General features: G+C 37.8%; 1 protein-coding gene across 1 annotated transcript in view; it reads left to right on the top strand.

Annotated features, from left to right (window-relative positions):
- Positions 1-24181, top strand: part of COL24A1 (collagen type XXIV alpha 1 chain) — a 390193-nt gene that overhangs the window by 80376 nt on the left and 285636 nt on the right. The window contains exons 8-10 of the mRNA XM_064372593.1: positions 13842-13886; positions 18952-19005; positions 20448-20492. Coding sequence (XP_064228663.1) covers positions 13842-13886; positions 18952-19005; positions 20448-20492 — 144 coding nt within the window. The remainder of the gene's footprint in view (positions 1-13841; positions 13887-18951; positions 19006-20447; positions 20493-24181) is intronic.

Here is a 24181-nt window from a genome sequence, read left to right as displayed (position 1 = left end):
TATTTTTGCTGAATATACTATTCGAGGGTAAAAGTTTTTTTTCTTCAGCACTTTAAATATGTCGTGCCACTCTCTCCTGGCCTGTATGGTTTCCACTGAGATGTCTGCTGCCAGATGTATTGCAGCTCTGTGGTATATTATTTGTATCTTTTCTTTTACTGCTTTTGGGATCATTTTTAAATCTTTGACATTTGAGAGTTTGATTATTAAATACCTAGTCTTTTTAGGTTAAATAGGTAGTCTTTTTAGGTTAAATCTGCTTGGTGATCTATAACCCTCTTGTACTTGAATCTCCATATCTTTCTCTAGGTTTGAGGAGTTTCAATAAACCTTCTACCCCTATCTCTTTCTCTACTTCCTCTTTAAGGCCAATAACTCTTAGATTTTCCCTTGACGCTGTTTTCCATTTTTTAGGTGTGCTTCATTGTTTTTTATTCTTTTTTTCTTTTCTCTCCCGTGACTGTGTATTTTCAAATAGTTTGTCTTCAAGCTCACTAATTCTTCTGCTTAATCAATTCTGCTATTAAAGGACTCTGATATATTCTTCAGCATATCAGTTGTATTTTTCAGCTCTACAATTTCTGCTTTAGTCTTTTAAATTATTTCAATCTCTTTGTTACATTTTACTGACAGAATTCTGAATTCCTTCTTTGTGTTATCTTGATTTTCTTTGGGTTTCCTCAAAACAGCTATTTTGAATTCTCTGTTTGAAAGGTCATATTTGTCTGTTTCTCCAGGATTGGACTGTGCCTTATTTAGTTCATCTGGTGAGATCATGTTTTCACTGTGGTGTTGTTACTTGTAGACGTTCATTGGTGTTTGGGCATTGAGGAGTTAGGTATTTATTGCATTCTTCACAGTCTGGGCTTGTTTGTGCCTGTCCTTCTTGGGAAGGTTTTCCCAGTATTTGAAGGGACGTGGGCCCCACGCCCAATAACCCTGTGGTTTTTGTAGAGGTACTGCCTTGGTGGTCTTACATAAGATCTGAAAGAATTCTCTGGATTACCAAGCAGACACTCTTCTTATTTTCTCTTAACTTCTTCCAAAAAAATGGAGTCTCTGTCTCTCTCTTTGCTGGGCTACCTGGAACTGGGGGTGTGGTGATGCAGGCACCCCTGTGGCCTTCACCACTGGAACTGTGCTGGGTCAGACCTGAGCTACTGGGCCTCGCCCAAGGCCCTTCCCTTTGGACTGACGAGTTTCCCCCAGGCCCAAGGTGTGACTAAGGATGCTGCTTGGGAGCCAGGGATTGAAGTCAAATACATTAACAACTCACCTGCTGTTCTATTCTACTGTGGCTAAACTGACACTCAGATCATAATATAGAGTCCTTCCCGCTCTTCCCAGTAATTTCCACAGGTAGATGAGCCCTTCCCTGTGGCCACCACCACCAGTCAATGGGGGTTTCTGCTAGGTTTTCACCAATGTTTACTTAAAGGCCAAGGGCTCTCTTCTATGAGCTTGTGTTTAATGCTGCCAGTCCTGGAACTTCAGGGCAGTAGACTAGGTCCAGAAATGCTGTCTAAGATCCTAGACCTAGACTCAAGGACCTCAGGAGCCTACTAATTGCCCTACCCTACTGAGGCCAAGCTGGTACATAGGGTGCAAGACAAAATTGCCCTTTTTTTCCCTTTACTTTTCTTAAACAGAAGGAGTCTTTCACTGTAGTCACCCCAGCTGGGAATGTACTGGGCCACCCCTGAAATCTAGCATGTCTCAGAGCCCAAGGCCCACAGCATACTCACTGGGTATCGTTGGTGGTCATTCAGGGTCCAAGGGCTCTTTGGTCAACAGGTGATGAATCCTGCCAATACTGGGTCCTTCCTTTCAAAGCAGCAGCTTCCCTTTTGACTCAGGGTGTGTCTAGAAATGTTATCCAGCAGCTAGGGCCTCAAATGGGGGTTTGTGCCCTATTCTACTGTGGCTGAGCTGGTATCCAAGATGCAAAACAAAGCCTTCTTTACTCTTCACTCTTCTCTCCTTATGCAGAAGGAAAGACTCACTCACTTTCCTTGTTCTGAGCTGTACTGCCTGGGCTGGGGAAGATACGGTGCTCACACTCCATTAGCTATGCCAGCTATTGTCTCCCAAGTTCACTGACCGTAAGCCCAGCCTAGCGCTAGGAATTTCCTAGGAATTGTAGTCATTGTGTTCTAGACAGCCTTTGAAGTTTACCTAGGACCCCAAAGTACTTCAGCCTGTGGTGATAAGACTTGCCAAAAAAACTCAAGTACCTTGAGGATGTGTGATTCCCTTCTAGCTAGGGCTGGTTCAAATGCTCCCGCTGTGACAGGGCAGCACTGAGTTCAATGTAAAGTCTCCCAGTCGCTGAGCTTTCCCTTCCTAAAGTGCACATATTTTCTCTCCACACTGCAGGGCTACCGCAGGGGACGGGGCGGGGGGTGACATTCACTATTCAAGACTGTATCTCTTGTCCTCCTCAGTGCCTCTTTCTACCGTATGAAGTTAAAACCAGGTACTGTGATTGCTGTTGCTCACATGATTTTTGCTTCTTGTGACAGTGGTTTTCTGTATGCAGATAGTTGTTAAAATTTGATGTTCCAGCAATAAGGATGAATGGCATAGGCTTCTATTTTGCCATTTTGCTCTGCCCTCTTTGGTAAACCAATTTTATATTACAACAAAAATTAAGACAATTCTGTAATTTATTGTAATGTGTTTTAAATCTTTTTTGAAACAATTTGTAAATTTTCCTATTGGCATGCCTTAAGGAATATATTCAGTTTTTTTCAGAATGGCAATCAGAGAAAAATCATATGTTAGGGAATCTTTTTCGTTATTCTTCCTATATGAGTATAGCAAATAATGACTCAAATAATATTTTCAAAAGACTATAATATAAACTAGTTTTTAAAAATAAAATCCCTAGATTGGAGCCATGCCAAAGCTTGAATGTAGGCAGTTTTCCAAGGAATTCTTATCCTCTTTGCTTTTAAAAACTTTACGGACTTGTGTTTAAGTAGAAAATAAATGAGGCATATGGGAATAAATGAAAGTCTTTATATAATAGTGGAGGTAACTTCAGTATATTACAAATATATATTTTAAAATAACAAAAAGGTAGTCTTTATTACATTTCATTTTAACATTCAGATAATACCGTTACTATATTAAATACTCAGAATCAATTTTCTACCCAGATGATTCTCAGAATCATCCAAGTCTTTCCATTTACTTATTCATTCATGCACCCCAGTCTCTCCACCAGTTAATTACTAAGCAACAACTATGTACCAGGCACTGGGGACAACACAGCGAGTAAAACAGAGAGCTTAAATTAAGCTTAAGCTTTTTCAAGCACTTATGTATCATCTCTAACTCTACCACCCAGGCTAACTTATAATTATCTTTGACCTAGACTGTCATTATAGCCTCCTCCCCAACCCCCTGTCTTCCATTTTTCCAACTCCAGAGTCCCATCTTTGTTTTAGAGCATTTAAGGAAGTGCCCCATGGGAGCCTGAATCTGGGTTTTCTCTGATATGTACATTGACCTTATGTGAATTCTTCCTGTGTCTCCAAGCCTGAAGTAACTCTTTTTTTTTTTCTTTCTTTTTTTTTTTTTTTTTTTTTTGAGATGGAGTCTTGCTGTGTCGCCCAGGCTGGAGTCCAATGGCTCAATTTTGGCTCCTTGCAACGTCCACCTCTTGGGTTCAAGTGATTCTCCCGTCTCAGCCTCCCAAGTAGCTGAGATTACAGGCACATGCTACCACCACACCTGGCTAAATTTTCCATAATTTTTATAGAGACAGATTTTCACCATGTTGGCCAGGCTGGTTTTGAACTCCTGACCTCAGGTGATCCACCCACCTCAGCTTCCCAAAGTGCTAGGATTACGGGCATGAGCCACTGTACCCAGCCATTCTGAAGTAACTCTTACATCTGCTTTGTTTTTCATTAAGTGACAGCTACATAAAAAAAGTAGTGACTTTCTTATGGATTCCAGTATTCACAGAATTTAAGCAATAAAATAATTTAGCGGCTGGACGCAGTGGCTCACGCCTGTAATACCAGCACTTTGGGAGGCCAAGGCAGGTGGATCACCTGAGGTCTGGAGTTTGAAACCAGCTGACCAACATGGTGAAACCCATCTCTACTTAAGATACAAAAAATTAGTGGAGCATGGTGGCACATGCCTGTAATCCCAGCTTCTTGGGAGGCTGATGCAGGAGAATCACTTGAACCCAGGAGGTGGAGGTTGCAGTGAGCCAAGATCACACCGATGCACTCCAGCCTGGACAAAAAGAGCAAAACTCTGGCTCAAAAAATAACAATAATAATTAGCAATAATTTAATTGAATGCTGTCATTTTATAAATTGAGACATTGAGGTTAACAGTATGGCTAGTTTGTGGTAAAACTGGATGTAGAACAGATCAAGATGGCTTGATTTGTTCATTGTTATTATCAGTAAAACAAACAAAAATTGCTTTACTTAGGCTCTCCGGATTGCCTAGAAAGGGAACTTAGGATATCTGAAGGAACAGAGTGAATTATTTCAATCCTCTCTGCAGCAATAAGGAAACAGGGATACCATGGAATCCAACACTAGGTACTGTTTTAGATGTACCAGGCACTGGGGACACCGTACGTGACTTGGTCTGACATACACACTGATTCAAAGCAGCTGTATCTTAGCAGCATTTGTTTGTGAATCTTTTATTGTACTTTTCTATCAGTACTTTTCTACTTTCTCTGCATTGGCTTTTTTGTGATATCTTGTCCTCTGACAACTGTCTTAACATAATTTCCACTTCTAATTTTTATGTATACTTTGGCTTTCTTGTAGCATCTCAGCAACCCTGCTCTTCCTCTTAGACTTTCTTTGTGAATCTTTCCAGCTCCCTCCTACCCCCGCTGTTAAGTACTTGCATTTTTCTATTGTTGTTTTTTTTTATTGCATTTTAGGTTTTGGGGTACATATGAAGAACATGCAAGATTGTTGCATAGGTGCACACGTGGCAGTGTGATTTGCTGCCTTCCTCCCCTTCACCTATATGTGGCATTTCTCCCCATGCTATCCCTCCCCAACCTCCCACCCCCTGCTGTCCCTCCCCTATTTCCCCCCAACAAACCCCAGTGTGTAGTGCTCCCCTCCCTGTGTCCCTGTGTTCCCATTGTTCAACACCCGCCTATGAGTGAGAACATGCGGTGTTTGATTTTGTGTTCCTGTCAGTTTGCTGAGAATGATGGCTTCCAGGTTGATCCATGTCCCTACAAAGGACGTGAACTCTTGTTCTTGATGGCTGCATAATGTTCCATGGTGTATATGTGCCACATTTTCCCTATCCAGTCTATCATTGATGGGCATTTGGGTTGGTTCCAGGTCTTTGCTATTGTAAACTGTGCTGCTATGAACATTTGTGTGCATGTGTCTTTATAGTAGAACGATTTATAATCCTGTGGATATATACCCAGTAATGGGATTGCTGGGTCAAATGGAATTTCTATTTCTAGGTCCTTGAGGAATCGCCACACTGTCTTCCACAATGATTGGACTAATTTACACTCCCACCAACAGTGTAAAAGTGTTCCTATTTCTCCACATCCTCTCCAGCATCTGTTGTCTCCAGATTTTTTAATGATTGCCATTCTAACTGGCATGAGATGGTATCTCAATGTGGTTTTGATTTGCATTTCTCTAATGACCAGTGATGATGAGCATTTTTTCATATGTTTGTTGGCCTCATGTATGTCTTCTTTTGTAAAGTGTCTGTTCATATCCTTCGCCCACTTTTGAATGGGCTTGTTTGTTTTTTTCTTGTAAATCTGTTTTAGTTCATTGTAAATTCTGGATATCAGCCCTTTGTCAGATGGGTAAGCTGGAAAAATTTTTTCCCATTCTGTTGGTTGCTGATACACTCTAATGACTGTTTCTTTTGCCATGCAGAAGCTGTGGATTTTGATTAGGTCCCATTTGTCTATTTTGGCTTTTGGTGACAATGCTTTTGGTGTTTTGGTCATGAAGTCCTTGCCTACGCCTATGTCCTGAACGGTTTCGCCTAGATTTTCTTCTATGGTTTTTATGGTGTTAGGTCTTATGTTTAAGTCTTTAATCCATCTGGAGTTAATTTTAGTGTAAGGTGTCAGGAAGGGGTCCGGTTTCTGCTTTCTGCATATGGCTAGTCAGTTTTCCCAACACCACTTATTAAACAGGGAATCATTTCCCCATTGCTTGTTTTTGTCAGGTTTGTCAAAGATCGGATGGTTGTAGATATGTTGTGTTGCCTCCGAATCCTCTGTTCTGTTCCATTGGTCTATATCTCTGTTTTGGTACCAGTACCATGCTGTTTTGATTACTGTAGCCTTGTAGTATAGGTTGAAGTCCGGTAGTGTGATGCCTCCCGCTTTGTTCTTTTTGCTTAGAATTGACTTGTCTATGCGGGCTCTCTTTTGGTTCTATATGAAGTTTAAGGTGGTTTTTTCCAGTTCCGTGAAGAAGGTCATTGGTAGCTTGATGGGGATAGCATTGAATCTGTAAATTACTTTGGGCAGTATGGCCATTTTCACAATATTGATTCTTCCTAACCATGAACATGGAATGCTTCTCCATCTGTTTGTGTCCTCTCTCATTTCATTGAGCAGTGGTTTGTAGTTCTCCTTGAAGAGGTCCTTTACATTCCTTGTTAGTTGTATTCCTAGGTATTTTATTCTCTTTGTAGCAATTGTGAATGGCAGTTCGTTCTTGATTTGGCTCTCTTTAAGTCTGTTATTGGTGTATAGGAATGCTTGTGATTTTTGCACATTGATTTTGTATCCTGAGACTTTGCTGAAGTTGCTTATCAGTTTCAGGAGATTTTGGGCTGAGACGATGGGGTCTTCTAGATATACAATCATGTCATCTGCAAATAGAGACAATTTGACTTTCTCCTTTCCTATTTGAATACCCTTTATTTCTTTTTCTTGCCTGATTGCTCTGGCTAGAACTTCCAGTACTATATTGAATAGGAGTGGTGAGACAGGGCATCCTTGTCTAGTGCCAGATCTCAAAGGGAAAGCTTCCAGTTTTTGCCCATTCAGGATGATATTGGCTGTTGGTTTGTCATAAATAGCTTTTATTGTTTTGAGATATGTTCTGTCAATACCTAGTTTATTGAGAGTTTTTAGCCTAAAGGGCTGTTGAATTTTGTTGAAGGCTTTCTCTGCATCAATTGAGATAATCATGTGGTTTTTGTCTTTGGTTCTGTTTATGTGGTGAATTACGTTTATAGACTTGCGTACGTTGAACCAGCCTTGCATCCCCGGGATGAATCCTACTTGATCATGGTGGATAAGCTTTTTGATGTGCTGTTGCAATCGGCTTGCCAGTATTTTATTGAAGATTTTTGCATCTATGTTCATCATGGATATTGGCCTGTAGTTTTCTTTTCTTGTTGAGTCTCTGCCGGGTTTTGGTATCGGGATGATGTTGGTCTCATAAAATGATTTGGGAAGGATTCCCTCTTTTTGGATTATTTGGAATAGTTTCAGTAGGAATGGTACCAGTTCCTCTTTATGTCTGGTAGAATTCAGCTGTGAACCCATCTGGACCTGGGCTTTTTTTGGGTGGTAGGCTCTTAATTGCTGCCTCGACTTCAGACCTTAGTATTTGTCTATTCAGGGTTTCAGCTTCTTCCTGGTTTAGGCTTGGGAGGAGGCAAGTGTCCAGGAATTTATCCATTTCTTCCAAGTTTTCTAATTTATATGCATAGATTTGTTTGTAATAATCTCTGATGGTAGTTTGAATTACTGTGGAATCTGTGGTGATATCCCCTTTCTCGTTTTTTATTGCATCTATTTGGTTATTCTCTCTTTTCTTTTTTATTAATCTGGCTAGTGGTCTGTCTATTTTGTTGATCTTTTCAAAAAAACAGCTCCTGGATTTATTGATTTTTTAAAGGGTTTTTTGTGTCTCTATCTCCTTCAGTTCTGCTCTGATCTTAGTTATTTCTTGTCTTCTGCTAGGTTTTGAGTTTTTTTGATCTTGCTCCTCTAGCTCTTTCAATTTTGACGATAGGGTGTCAATTTTAGATCTCTCCTTGCTTCTCATGTGGGCACTTATTGCTATATATTTTCCTCTAGAGACTGCTTTAAATGTGTCCCAGAGATTCTGGTATGTGGTGTCTTCATTCTCGTTGGTTTTGAAGAACATCTTTATTTCTGCCTTCATTTCATTATTTATCCAGTCAACATTCAAGAGAAGGTTGTTCAGTTTCCATGAAGCTGTGCGGTTTTGGATTGGTTTCTGAATTCTGAGTTCTAACTTGATTGCACTGTGGTCTGAGAGACTGTTGGTTATGATTTCTGTTATTTTGCATTTGCTGAGGAGTGATTTACTTCCAATTATGTGGTCAATTTTAGAGTAGGTGTGATGTGGTGCTGAGAAGAATGTATATTCTGTGGATTTAGGGTAGAGAGTTCTGTAAATGTCTATTAGGTTTGCTTGGTCCAGGTCTGAGTTCAAGTCCTGGATATACTTGTTAATTTTCTGTCTCGTTGATCTGTCTAATATTGACAATGGGGTGTTAAAGTCTCCCAGTATTATGGTGTGGGAGTCTAAGTCTCTTTGTAAGTCTTTAAGAACTTGCCTTATGTATCTGGGTGCTCCTGTATTAGGTGCATATATATTTAGGATCATTAGCTCTTCTTGTTGCATTGATCCTTTTACCATTATGTAATGTCCTTCTTTGTCTCTTTTGATCTTTGTTGCTTTAAAGTCTATTTTATCAGAGATGAGAATTGCCACTCCTGCTTTTTTTTGCTCTCCATTTGCTTGGTAAATCTTCCTCCATCCCTTTATTTTGAGCCTTTGTGTATCCTTGCATGTGAGATGGGTTTCCTGGATACAGCACACCAGTGGGTTTTGGCTTTTTATCCAATTTGCCAGTCTGTGTCTTTTGATTGGGGCATTTAGTCCATTTACATTTAGGGTTAATATTGTTATGTGTGAATTTGATCCTGCCATTTTGATGCTAGCTAGCTGTTTTGCCCGTTAGTTGATGCAGATTCTTCATTGTGTTGATACTCTTTACCATTTGGTGTGTTTTTGGAGTGACTGGTACTTCTTGTTCTTTTCTATGTCTAGTGCCTCTTTCAGGAGCTCTTGTAAAGCGGGCCTGGTGGTGATGAAATCTCTGAGTACCTGCTTGTTCGCAAAGGATTTTATTTTTCCTTCACTTATGAAGCTTAGTTTGTCTGCATATGAAATTCTGGGTTGAAAGTTCTTTTCTTTAAGGATGTTGAATATTGGCCCCCACTCTTTTCTGGCTTGTAGGGTTTCTGCTGAGAGATCTGCTGTGAGTCTGATGGGCTTCCCTTTGTGGGTAATCCGATCTTTCTCTCTGGCTGCCCTTAGCATTTTCTCCTTCATTTCAACCCTCGTGAATCTGACAATTATGTGCCTTGGGGTTGCTCTTCTTGAGGAATATCTTTGTGGTGTTCTCTGTAGTTCCTGGACTTGAATATTGGCCTGCCTTGCTAGGTTGGGGAAGTTTTCCTGGATAATATCCTGAAGAGTATTTTCCAGCTTGGATTCATTCTTTTCGTCACATTCAGGTACACCTATCAAACGTAAATTAGGTCTTTTCACATAGTCCCATATTTCTTGTTGACTTTGTTCATTCCTTTTTACCCTTTTTTCTCTAATCTTGCCTTCTCGTTTTATTTCATTGAGTTGATCTTCGACCTCTGATATCCTTTCTTCTGCTTGGTCAATTCAGCTGTTGAAACTTGCGCATGCTTCGCGAAGTTCTCGTGTTGTGTTTTTCAGCTCCATCAATTCACTCATATTCCTCTCTAAGTTGTCCATTCTCGTTAGCATTTCGTCAAATCTTTTTTCAAGGTTCTTAGTTTCTTTGCATTAGGTTAGAACATGTTCTTTTAGCTCTTGGAAATTTCTTATTACCCACCTTCTGAAGCGTGATTCTGTCATTTCATCACATTCATTCTCCATCCAGTCTTGTTCCCTTGCTGGTGAGGAGTTGTGATCCCTTATAGGAGGAGAAGTGTTATGGTTTTGGCTGTTTTCATCCTTTTTGTGCTTGTTTCTTCCATCTTTGTGGATTTATCCACCTGTCGACTTTGTAGTTGCTGATTTTCTGATTGGGTCTCTGAGTGGACGTCCTGTTTGTTGATGATGAAGTCATTTCTGTTTCTTAGTTTTCCTTCTAACAGTCTGGCCCCTCTGCTGTAGGACTGCGGAGGTCCACTCCAGGCCCTGCTTGCCTGGGGATCACCTACAGCAGCTGCAGAACAGTAAAGGTTGCCACCAGTTTCTTCTTCTGCTTTGTCCCAGAAGGATACCTACCAAATGTCAGTCTGAGCTCTCCTTTTTGAGGTGACTCTTTGGATATATGGGGGTCAGGGAGCTGCTTGAGGAGACAGTCTGTCCTTTATATTATCTCAAGTGCTGAGCTGTGAGCTCTATTGTTCATTCAGAGCTGCTGGGCAGGTACGTTTAAGTCTGCTGCAGCAGAACTCATAAACCCCTTTTTTTCCCAGGTGTTCTGTCCTGGGGAGTTAGGGCTTTATTTATGAGTTTCTGCTGTGCTGCTGCCTTTTTTTTTTTTTTTCCAGGGCTGCCCTGCCTGGCAAGGAGGCAGCCTAGTCACTGTCTGCCTGCAGGGGCTTCACTGAGCTGCTGTGGGCTCCGCCCGGCTGCTGTGTGAACTTCCCTGAAGTCCTGTTTATATGGGTGTAGTTAGGACTGCCTCGGCAATGGTGGCCTGCCTCTGTAATGACGGACTCTCTCTGTAATGGCGGGTTGCCTCAGCGATGGCAGACTGCCTCCATAGTGGTGGAGTGCCTCGGTAATGGCAGACGCCCCTCCCCCACAGAGCTGGACTGTCCCAGGTTCAGCTGTGCTTGCTGTGAAAGTCTCAACCCAGAGCGTTTCCAATTGCTGTTTTTTTGTTTTTGTTTTTGTTTTTGTTTTTGTGGGGGTGGGACCAGCCGGGCCTGATCACCTGGCTCCCTGTCTCAGAGCCTTTTGTTTTTTAATTGAATGGTTGGCTCTCTCCCAGGTGTTCTGGGCACCTGTCGGAAAGGCTCCCGGATCTGTTTGATTTCCCCTGTGGCGACCCACTGCACCGGCTGAAACGACGGCTCTGAGATTTGTGGCTCTTTTTTGCCCGGGAATCTCCTGGACTGGCTCCCTGTTTCAGTCCCCCCTTTTTTTTTAATCAGAGGAATGAGCAACTCTGCCTTCCCAGAGGTTCCCAGAGCTCCCGGGAGCTCCCCTTGCTGGCTAAGAGGGGACCCAGTTCCGTTTACCATGCATTGGGAACCGCCATGTCGGGGAGCGGGCAAAACAACCACGCTGGCAACCCATGGGGCTCCTCCACCTGCGAATCTCCTGGTCTGTGGGCAATAAAAATCCATCTGGAAATGCGATGTCCACTCACCCTCTGCACTTTCACTGGGAGCTGCAATCCTGAGCTTCTCCTAACCAGCCATCTTGGATCGTCTCACCTGTTGTTGTTTTAATCAACTTCATTTTTAAAAAAAAGAGATTTTTATTGGCCCAGGTGTCCTTTTTTTTTTTTCTTTCAAAGAGGTTGCTATGTTGCCAGTACTGGACTTGAGCTCCTGGGCTTAAGCAACCCTCCCACCTCAGTGTCCTGAGTACAGGAACATCATTTGCCTGGCCCAGCTTGTTTTTATTTAAATAAAACCCTTTATTCCAATTTTTTTTTTTTTCTTTTGAGACGGAGTTTCGCTCTTGTTACCCAGGCTGGAGTGCAATGGCGCGACCTCGGCTCACCGCAACCCCCACCTCCTGGGTTCAGGCAATTCTCCTGCCTCAGCCTCCTGAGTAGCTGGGACTACAGGCACGCGCCACCGTGCCCAGCTAATTTTTTTGTGTTTTTAGCAGAGACGGGGTTTCACCATGTTGACCAGGATGGTCTCGATCTCTTGACCTCGTGATCCACCCACCTCAGCCTCCCAAAGTGCTGGGATTACAGGCATGAGCCATCGTGCCCGGCTGCCAAATCCTTTTATAGGCTACCGGCCTATATTGTCCTCCCTTAGATTAAGCGTCAAGTCCTGGGACTGAAGTGGGGAAGGAGTGAATTCATTAAAAACAAATCATGACTGCATGGTGCTGCCACCTTGTCAGAGTCTCTGAATGAAGAATCCCTTTAGAGAGATGTGTACATACAGAAGATACCATGATTAACATATATACACATAGTTCACTCTTATGGAATGATTTGGGGAAAATAAGCTAAAGAAGAAAATAAGCTAAAGAAGAAATGCCACCACTGCATTTTGTTTCATTATAAGCTAGAGAGGAAACTAACTCTGCTCAGAAAAACAGCTGATGGCCAAAGAAAATCAAGCATGTGGTTAGATTGAAGGGTTCACAAAATTTTAAATAAATAAATAAATAAATAAATAAACACACACTTTAAAAAAAAAAAAGGAAAAGGAAATAGGCTCATGGCAGAGAGTCTCTGTAACCTATGCTGGCTCTTTATTTGTCATCCTCCAGGAACCTTCCAGCTCACACCGTCATAGAATTGCTGCCTCATCCCAGGGAGCCACCACCACTGTCTTAAGTGCTGAGGATGTTTCTTATCTCCTGTTGTAAAAAGTGAAAAAATTTAGCTTTGTGTATATTTTTATTGTGGAATTTTGTGTAAACATTTGGACAACTGAGCATAATATGTATTATATTATGTAATTAAGCTAATCATCTCTCTTTAAAAATGTAAAAACAGGTTTTTTTAATATTAACATAAGTTAAATTGTTTTAAGTTCAACATCACAAAAGCTGTTGAAAGCATTTCTTTATTTTTCAAATAGGTACCTCTTCTAAATGACATTTTAAAACCAAAGCATCATTTCCTTCTTTAATCCATTAATCCATACTCATCTCTTCTGATAAACCCTCAGTGATTAATACTGAATAATTCTTTCCCTCCATTAGGCTATACTCTGAAACAGGAAATTTGTCTTTAGTTTGCAGTGTATTAATTGGAAGTTTTGATATTTGTAAACTATGATTGATTTCAGGTTTTTGAGTTATGTTTTAAATCTTTAAGAGAAAAGGAACTTCTTCTGTTCTTTTATATGTGTCAAAATCCTTTGATAAACAGTAGATCAAATCACTGATTTTTATTTAGAACTATACAAGTCTTTATTAAACTATCCAAATCTTTATTTGATTCTTCCTGTCCTTTCTTTTAGTGTCCTTCATTTTGCTCCTACATCTTACTTGAGGAAGAAGGATATTGCTATTTTATAGCTTTGGGTGTTAATGCTAGAGATTAAGATTTTCTTTGGCTTTATGATTTGGAAAATATTTTTTGTTAAAAATTCCCTAGACGACTTTATGGAATCCCTTTTGATGAACCTGTGAGCAGCCTCATTCATGGGTTATTATGACAATGATTTGGGTTAGAGGAACTGCCTGGATATGATCCAGTGTTTCAATAATTACAGATTATGTCTGAGGCCAATTTGTCTTAGCATTATTCAATGAAAACTAACTTTTTAAAAGCTTCAGCAGACAACATATCCATTGCTAGATACGAACTTTTTATGAAAGATATTGTGCTTCAGTCTCTGTTCAGTACTATGCTATCATTTTAGTTGATAGTAACAAGTCATTCAAATATCATGCAAGATTAATTATTAATAAGAATTAGTTTGTTATTTAATAAAAAATTCTTATTAAATAAAAAATATTAGATTTAATAAGAAATAAATTAGTAACAATTAAATTTGTATTGATGAGGAAACCAAAAGTTGGGATATAAGGCAGCTTACAACCTATGTTTCATTGTTTGGCTTACGTAAGTTTATTTTTCATAACATGTCTTCACTTATTATTTTGCAGGGTCTCAAAGGACATCCTGGACTCCCAGGACTTCGAGGTGAACAAGTAGGTACTTCCTTTATAAGACTTGTATCATGTGTGAAAAAGACACATGTTAGAGAACTCCTTGAGAGATTATTTTCCCCCACTTTTTCAATTTTTCTTCTCATTGATTTTTACTCTGTTTAATGCAGGACAGCCTTTTAATTGATTAGCTGTAGATCTTTTTATTTAAAAAACTATAATGGATAATATTTCACTGTTAATTCCCTTTTACTTTTATGTTTCACACCACTAGCTCTTAAACTTCTGCAGTTCACAGACCCCTTTGAGAATCTCGTGAATACTGTGAACCCATACTATGAATCTTTTCTCAGAAAATATACAGGTCCATGCACGTATGTGTGCGCACATGCACACACACACACACACACAGATTTGTTTTTTTTATACAATTTCAGGAGCTTACCAGTTCACTAATGCCTAATCCATAGCTGTTTGTTCCCTGACCTTTTCCTGAAATGCAAATAAATTTCAGTAACAGTCCAAATTAGAATGGTACATACATTGTTGTCCATAATACACATACACAATATTTAAAAGTCAAAATAGTTTTGGAACTATTTAGTTTTTGAACTATATTACCAGAAAATAATATATTATTATGTCATAGAAAAAAATCATATCTCTTATAGTGTGTAGTATATTGACAATATAGTATAAATATAAAAATGAAAAGGGTAAGATATTAGAAACTGATTAAGGTGATGGATACCATTATTAAAGAATCAGCACAGAGACTCAGGAAGCCCTAAAGGGAGATCCAGGAAGAAATGTGATGGATGGTACCAGAGGGAAAGCTATAAATGAAGAAACAAAGCCAATTTTCTCTTTCATTCATGTGAAGTTAGACAGTACACTGTTTAGTCCCTGAAGCACAACTTTTCAAGATTACTAATTACTAGACTTGATAAGCAAAGTGATACATGTATCTGTAACACATGTAATATTGGTTTCCTGCAAATCAAACATGTACTGAAAAGCATTTGAGCATTTATGGAAGAAAAAGATGAGAAGGGTAAGTGAGATTAGTCCTTGGGGAGAAAAAAAATTGTAGGATACTGCTTTGGCAGAAATGTGGATTCCAATGGAGGAAACCTGATACTTCAAAAGTGAGAAATTGGCCATGTGTCATTACTGACCAGTTCACTCACAAAACTGCTCCATAAACTAGTCCTGGTGGTGTATATGTTATCTCTGAGGGTAATATACTTTTTAGAACAGTCTAAAACCAGTTTTAAAGGTTGGAAAATGTATATTGTAGTCAGTTCTTGCTTTCTGTTCTATTTGTTTCCAGGAAAAAAAAAAAGAGGCAAAATTTGTGTTAACTTTGAGAAACAACTAAAATAATTTTGCATTTTAATTGTGAAAATACTGTGGACATTAGGAAGGCATAACTGACTTGCTGGAAGACATTCATGTCTTGAAAATTTTTAATTATCTCTAAACTGGTCAGCAAACATTTGGAAAGGCAATTATATCATATATGTGAGGTCTAGTAATAAGAGCTGTCATTTACTTAGAGCCCTTATTATTTGCCTAACTATATTACTATTAACTACAACTCCTAGTAGTATAATTATTCAGTTTTACATGTTAGTTGATTTGATGCCCAGCAATACTAAGAGTTATTATAGTTACTTCCACTTTTAAATATATTCTTACACATTGTTCTATTTTATCCATAAAATGAGTACTGTTACTCTGTTTTACTAATGAAAAAACAGAGAAACCATAGTAGCAGTGCCGGAGCAGTGCCGGGATTCTGAAGAAATCTAACTGACTCAGAACGTGTGTTTTAAGTGAGATTAGGGCAGGCTTCCTAATTTTCTGTTCCTAATTTCTCAAGGGGCTGCTGAAATAGCTGTATCTCTATTACTCCATCCAATCTGCAGTTTTGAGTGAGCCAACTTTTAAAAAAAATATTCTGTCTTTAAGTGCAGGGTGACTTAAGTCATGCTGTTTGTTTTGAGTTTCTTTTGAGTTTCGGTGGTTGTCTCAGTGATTTTAGGGTGCGGTTGGCTCAGAATATGTTTATGCCGTATAAAGATTATACTGAAGTTTTACTTGTTTATTTTGTTTACTGGTGTTCTAGTATAGCAGAACTTAGACACTGAGTGGCATTCTTTTGTGCCTTTCTCTGCATAGCTAAAATGTGTTAGCTAGATCTCTACATGTTGCTTTAACACCCGCTGTGACAATTCATTTGAAATAGGATTTCATTTATGTTCTATAACAGATTGCCTTTTTACTGATGTCAGTTAATTTAATTTGACTAGGAAAGAAATGGAAAAGGAATGGTGGTTTTCGTTAGCCAGATAGATAGTGACCTACAGAATAAAAACAGCCTTTTACGTTTGTTTTAGTCCTTTCTGTTGTTATACCTAAATAAAGGTTTTGTAAATGTCTAGAATGTAGGCCTGTGTGTTTTGGAATTGGATGGGGCATAAAGGAAGGCAATTGTAAATATACTAGAGCAAATCTTATAATTAGAGGACTTTCCTTGGAGTGCTATTGGACATTTTTTGCACTTCAAACCCACAGTAGGGAAACAGGCCTTTGAATTAGACTGGAATTAGACCTCCTGATTTAAGACCTAACTTCCTACTTATTAGCTAAGTAACCTTCCATTGGTGACATAAACACCTTATGTCTCATTTTTTCTCATCTTTTAATAGAGGAATAATAATATCTATCTTATAGAGTTTTTGAACAGATTGAATAAGATAATACATATAAAAATACTTGAAATAGTGCCTAGCACATGATAAATGCTCAATAAACATTATAGGAATAAAATATTAAGTAAGTATATAATATCTGATAGCAATCAGGGAATATTTAGTACGTAAAAATGGTTTCGGAAATTCATAGCATATAACCTCTCTACATGTAGACAAGAATTTCTTCTGTACTCCTAAGAAGGCTACTGTTTTTTCACATTCACTTCAGTTGTCCGTTGTCATAACTTCTGTGTATCTTAGTTTCTTTAAATGTAGAATGAAGAAAAGAGTATCTCATAGACGAAAAGCAGATATAAAGTGCTTAGCAAATAAAGAGTGCCCAGTAAATGTTAATTTTAGGTCAAGGGAAGGGAAGGGGAAATGAGAGATAGAAATGAGAGACAACAAAAGTGAGAGATGGATTCTGAAGTAGAGAGAAGAAATTCAACTATTATCCTCTATTTTTCGTTACTTTGGGCTGTTCTTCCTCTAACTTTTCCAAAATTTTAGAAGTTTTAGCCTATCTATACTTAAAGTGGAGGTAACACTTTTCCATCTACTTCAGAGCAGAAGGACCAAGTGCAATTATCTTTCATGATGTCATTTATAAACAAAAAGGAAAAGAATTTTACGTAATAAAAAATCTAGACAACTTAGCATTGTTGTCATCAGCTCAACATACCTTTTTCTGACATTTTCTTGGTTCAAGAATTATTTAATAGACTTAAACTCTGAATAAACTGATAAGTAAATGAATGAATGAATGGTGTATCAGTGAAAAAGAGTATTAAAAAAAAAGAAGTCATAATATTTTGTCTCACTTTTTCACCCAGTTCAAGAGCAGTTTTCCTTTCTTATGCCTTTGGGTCTCCATCTGTCAGCCCTCCCTGAGCCAACCTTGTTTTAAATCCACAATACAAAGTTGCAAATTCCAAATGAGTTTAATGTTAGGCTTTTCGCCGAGTTCAATGAGGAAAGAGAGACCGGAGTGAGGAAATTAAAAGCCAATTTATTCGGCTCCCGGGCGAGGTTCTATGGTCCGGGAAGGGGCCAGAGAAGTCGCGCTTCTCTTCTTGGGGCGTGGGGTTTTATAGGGAGTAGAAGTGGCTGATTGACTACGGGGGAAACAAAGACAAGGTAGTTCTATTGGGTATTAAAAGACTGGGTACGGGCGAGGTGAACAAAGCGGGGCATTTCCATTGGGTATGAAGGGCGTGAGCACGGACGAGGGGCTGGCCGAGGATGTACGGGGGAGCTACCATAGGGCAGGCTCTTGGCGGGCCTTTTCAAAATTTATTGCAGGTGCAGGCTGAGATTGGAATGCGGAAATGGGAAAGGGGGTGGTCCGCGTGGAGAGGGCAAATGCTGAGCAATGCGCTCAGAATGATGACGTAGTTTTTAGGCGCGGGGAGGGGGGGCGGTGTGCACTCGGCTCCCAAGGAGGCACCGGCCTTACATTTACTATCTGTCTAGGTCAGTTTGGGCTGTTAATAACAAAAGACCATAGACTAGGTGGCTTATAAATAACAGAAATTTCTCCCAAGTCTGAGATCAGCATGCCAGCATGGTTAGGTTCTGGTGAGGGCTATCTTTTGGATTACAGACTGCTGACTTCATATTGTATCCTCACATGGTAGAAAGAGGGCTAACTAGCTCTCTGGCCTCTTTTATAAGGTCGTTTATCCCATTCATGAGGGCTCCACACTAATTACCTTCCAAAGAGACACCTCTTAATACTGTTAGGCATTATCAGCAGGGTTAGGATTTTAACATGAATTTTGAGGCACACAAACATTCAGTCCACAACACCATTCAAATTTACTAGATCAGACCCATGTCATGATAAAGGTATTTGCCACTTAGTATCCATTTACTTAATTAGACTTACTGTAACGTTAAGTTTAGGAAAGAAGTAGAGGTTGGTTTTGTGGTTTACTGCCCCTCAGTCTTCTGGGGCTCATGCTCAGATAGTTAAGGAGTATTGCAGGATGATTGAGACAAGAAAAAGTTCAATCTACTGGTAAAAAAGTTACTGGTAATTAAGAAATATACCAGCTCTTCCTCTAGAATAAATGTCTCTTTTAGCTATGGATTTTTCCTTCCTAGATTGTCATTATTAATTATCAATAATATATCATTTAGGGCCCTAATCTAATAGTTTTACTTATTTCTATTAACTAGTTTTGTCCCTTTCACATAGGTACTTTAAGTTACATAAGCCATGTATAGGACTCGGTATTTTTATGGGGAAAAATTATTTCCAAGCTTGTGTACTATAAATACACCAAATATGTTTCTTTGGGCCTCCTTTGGCTTTGTTGTACTGTTTATTTTATTTATTATTTCAGGGAATTCCAGGATTGGCTGGTAACATTGGTTCACCCGGTTACCCTGGCAGGCAGGTGCAGTAACTATATTTAGACTTCTCTCTTTATGTTCCTATTTCTTAATACATTGTATTTCTGATTTTGAGAATTAATGTTCCAATAGTTGTTTTTATTAAATAATGAATAACTCATAGAGAAATAATTTCAAAATCAAAGTTGTAGAAATCCATTAAAATTTTTCTGCAGGAAGTTTTATTTAAAATCAGAATGGGGCTTTTAAATATTTGATGTGATATACAATGGAACCTTCAAAATTAAAATGCCCAAGTGTTAGTAAGTTCTTAAAACAGTCCTGATTGTGATTTTACAATACTATCATTGAACAAAATAAAGTAATTGTTAAGAGTTAAGACTCCCTTTAACAAACATCATTTTTAAATGACGTAATTATAAAAACTTGAGAAACAGTATACCACTACCAAACACTTTTATCTGAACTGAATTCAGTTATTTGCATACTGTTTTAAAAATTCATTCTAATCATTTTATATGTATTCCCTTATAACTTATAACTTTCTCTACTTCATATAGATTAATAATAGAACAAGGTTTATTTCCTAAGTTTTCATGAATTGAATACTTCTAAAGTTAATTAATTAGGCCAGGTGTGGTAGCTCATGCCTGTAGTCCCAGCACTTTGGGAGGCTGAGGCAGGCGGATCATGAGGTCAGGAGATTGAGACCCTCCTGGCCAACATGGTGAAACCTCATCTGTACTAAAACTACAAAAATTAGCTGGGCGTGGTGGTGCATGCCTGTAGTCCCAACTACTTGGGAGGCTGAGGTAGGAGAATCACTTGAACCCGGGAGGTGGAGGTTGCAGTGAACTAAGATCGTGCCACTGCACTCCAGCCTGGCAACAGAGTGAGACTCTGTTTCAAATAAATAAATAAATAAATAAATGTATAAAGTTACATTTTTATCTTTGTTATTCTTAAGAATGAGGGAAGTAAATAAGCAAAAAAAAATGTTAACAAAATTCAATTTTTTAGGACTTTAAAAACACTTGGAGGTATTCTATATTAGACTCTTACTATCAAATGATAATATGTTATATGAAAAATATAAAGCATGGATATGTAAACATTAACATTGATCTAAAGTTTAAAATATATTTATCTTTTTAAAAATTTATGGGAATGTCTTTTAGAATAAGTTAATTAGAAATGTTTTAAAACAACACAAATAGTCTTCCAATGAGAAATAATGTAATGAAAAAAATTTTTAAATCTGACAATGTGTTAATGTACTTTATTTATATATCTAAAATATATTTGTGTGTAGATTATTTCCGATACCTCTTTTGGTTCAGAAATTCTAAAATTCCTTAACATTCGTAATCTGAATTCTATAGTTTTGAAAATGATACCTCTTTATATGCCCTTTTTATTAATCTATTTATTAACAACTCTTTAAAAAGTACTGTAGTATGATAACAGTGTCTTTTGTTTACACCAGGGTTTAGCTGGACCAGAAGGTAATCCAGGTCCTAAAGGTGTACGAGTAAGTAGGCATTTCCATCATTTTGTTAAGCATGCTTGCCTAAAAGTAGAATGAAATATATAAAATGCTTATCATTTTTACATTCTCTTAGTAGCTTTGAATTTAATTCAAATTTAGCCTGAATACACTTGCTTACTACAGTAGTTACTTTCACTTCCATGGTGACAGAAATCAGTTTCATTGTGGTAGATTTTGCATCATTATTTTATGTTTATTTCCATAGCATAATGTCTGATGTTAGAATGTGCTGTATAAACATTTGTAGTATTATTTATATATGAATGGATACAGACCTAAGGAAGTCATGACATAAAAAATATTAAGAGGTAAAGAAATTCGTAGTAGTTCAAGGCTGAGATTTTATTATACAAAAACTATCAGGAGTAAAGAAATATCTGCAAATAAGAAAATAACCTTATTGTATCCAGAACATCCCATTTTACTTCCAAACCATTAAAGGAAATGTTAGCCATGTTTAATCAATAAGGAAGCAAAATACAAATAGCTACATTACATTGTATTGGTCACTTTTTGCATCATTATAAATACCTGAGGCTGGATAATTTATGAAGAAAAGAAGTTTAGTTGGCTCATAGTTCTGCAGGCCATGCAGGTATGGCTCCAGCATTTGCATCTTGTGAGGGCCTCAGGAAACTTAGAGTCACAGCGGAAGGTGAAGGGAGAGCAGGCAATGTCACATGGTGAGAGTGAGAGCAAGTGAGAAAAAAACAGAAGGTCCCAGACTCTTTCAAACAACCAGATCTCACGTGAGTTGAGAACTCACTTATCACTAAGGGGATGATGCTAAACCATTCATGAGGGATCCACCCCTATGATCCAGTCACTTCCTCCAACATTAGAAATCACATTTTAACATGAGATTTGGAGGGGAAAAACATTCAAACCATATCATATATATAGTGTATAAAATTTAAAAACTGTTTTAAAAATTCTTTATTTTTAATAGCAAAATATTTTCCAGAGTCCACATTTGTGCCTTATGTTATCTAAAATGCCTTTTTAAAAGAAGTAAAGCATAAGGTATTTAAACAATATGTGCAATAATGATGTCTTACATTTTTAAAAATTATTAAACATTTCCAAATACTTTCATAGGTATTTTATTCTTTTATGTTGCCATCAGCCCTGTGATGTAGAACAGGTCTATCATCCCCATTTTACTGATGAGAGAAATAGTAAGCTAAGGAACTTAATTGATTTAGCGAAGTTATAGCTGGCTAGAACTAGAACCAATGTCTTTTCACCTTTAGCTCTGACCTCTTTCCACTAGCTCATGCTCTCTTTGTTCTTGCATTAAGTAACCATATAATGAGGAAATGTCATGTATTTTTAATTAGAAATTGTACTTAAATCACATGTTGACTTGGATTTGGGAAGCAAGAAGAGATTAGTGGCCAAGAACATGGGCTGTGGAATTACATAGGCTTTTTGTTTTCCTTAATACTTCTTTTACTAGCTTTGTGACTTTTGATGTTATTTCCGTCTCTCTGTGCTTTGTTTTTCTTATCCCATTATTTATTAAATGGTTATGATGAAACTTACTTTTCAGGTAGTGTGAAAAATTCAACAAGATTAGCATTCTTAAGGTATAATGTATGGTATATGGCATGTATTTACTATGGATTCTATAATTGTTACTTGAATTTGAGAGTTTCTTCTGTTCATGAACCAATAACTCCAAGAAATATGTGCAAAATATATTTGGCACTGTTCAAATTACTCTTACTGCGTTTTGTCATCTTGCTTCAGTGATTCATATAACTATGTTCTTCTGTGTACCATTTTCGCACTGTATTATACATCCTTTTGTTTTTTCTTTTTCCCATTTGTATTGAAAATTGTTATCTAGACTGTAACCCTCTTAAGTGGTACTTTCAGTTAGGTTTTCACACTTTATAGGTTTCACATTTGGGAGTATGATTGGAATAAGTAGAGAGTTTCACATTCATAAAGGCTCTCAAATGTAGATTAAAAAATTATTTTAGATTCAGGGGTATGTTCAGGTTTGTTACATGGGTATATTGTGTAATTTCGAGGTTTGGGCTTCTAGTGATTCTGTTGCCAAAGTAGTGAACATAGTACCCAATAGATAGTTTTTCAACTGTTACCTTCTTCTGGTCCTCCTTCCTTACAGAATCTACAGTGTTTGTCGTTCCCATCTTTGTGTCCATGTATACCCAACGTTTAGCTCCCATTTATAAGTGAGAACATGCAGTATTTTGTTTTCTGTTTTTGTGTTAATTTGCTTAGGATAATGGCCTCCAGCTGCATCAATGTTGCTGCAAAGGACATGGTTTTGTTCATTTTTATAGCACTATAGTATTTCATGGTCTGTATTTACCACATTTTCTTCATGCAGTCCACTATTGATGGGCACTTGGGTTGATTCCACATCTTTTTTATGGTGAATAGCACTGCCATAAACATATGAGTGCAGATGTCTTTTTGGTAGAATTTATTTTTCTTTGGGTATATACTCAGTAATGAGATTACTGGGTCAAACAGTAATTCTATTTTTAGTTGAGAAATTTCCAAACTTGTTTCCACAGGGGCTGGACTAATTTGCATTAGCACCAACAGTGTATAAGCATTCCATTTTTTTCTGAAACCTCATCAGTATACGTTATTTTCTGAATTTTTAATAACAGCCATCCTGACTGGCGTGAAATGGTATCTCCTTGTGGTTTTGATTTGCATCTCTCCAATTAGTTATGTTGAACATTTTTTCATGTTTGTGGGCCACTTGTATATCTTCTTTTGAGAAGTGTCTGTTCATGTCCTTTGCTCACTTTTTAATGAAGTTATTTGTTTTTTTCTTGTTGATTTGTTTAAGTTCCTTATAGATTCTGGATATTAGTCCTTTGTCAGATGCATGGTTTGAAGATATTTTCTCCTATTCTGTAAGTTGTCTATTTACTCTCTTGATGGTTTCTTTTGCTCTGCAGAAGATCTTTAGTTTATTTAGGTCACAAATGTCAAATTTTGTTTTTGTTGCATTTGTTGCTTTTGAGGATTTAGTCATAAATTCTTTCCCTAGGCCAATGTCTATAAGGGCATGTCCTAGGTTTTCTTCTAGGATTTTTGTAGTTTGAGGTCTTACATATTAAGTCTTTAATCCATCTTGAGTTAATTTTTATATATTAACTCAATCAGAGGTAGGGGTCCGATTTCATTCTTCTGCATATGGTTAGCCAGTTTTCCCAGCACCATTTATTGAATTGGGTATTCTTTCCCAATTATTTATTTTTGTCGATTTTATCAAAGATAAAGTTGTTGGAGGTTGTAGGATGCAGCTTTATCAAATGTAGATTTTTGACATTAACTTCAAATCTAGTTAAAAAGACAAAAATCATAAAAACACACTTACAGGATAAGATGTTTTTCACTTAATGTGTGTCCTGTTATTCATAAATACTAAATATTATGCATTGTACATGAATATTTTCATGAATCATGATAAATTAGCTTTTCATTGGCAGTTATTTGATTGTATTGCTTGGTATTAGCAGAAATATTTTGGCAAATGTAAACATTTAAAACAAATCATAATTTTGAAACCCATCTTTGGCATTTCTCTATGTAATAATGCGCTACCTGCCCCCAAAAGTAAAAGTGTATAGAACCTCTCCTGGCCCTCTAGTGCTCCTGCTGGTGATACAAAATTGCTT

The sequence above is a fragment of the Aotus nancymaae genome, unplaced genomic scaffold, assembly GCF_030222135.1.
Source record: "Aotus nancymaae isolate 86718 unplaced genomic scaffold, 86718_ANA_hifiasm-v0.15.2.pri h1tg000007l, whole genome shotgun sequence".
NCBI classification, from domain to species: domain Eukaryota; kingdom Metazoa; phylum Chordata; class Mammalia; order Primates; family Aotidae; genus Aotus; species Aotus nancymaae.
This window is presented reverse-complemented; position numbering and strand designations above follow the sequence as displayed.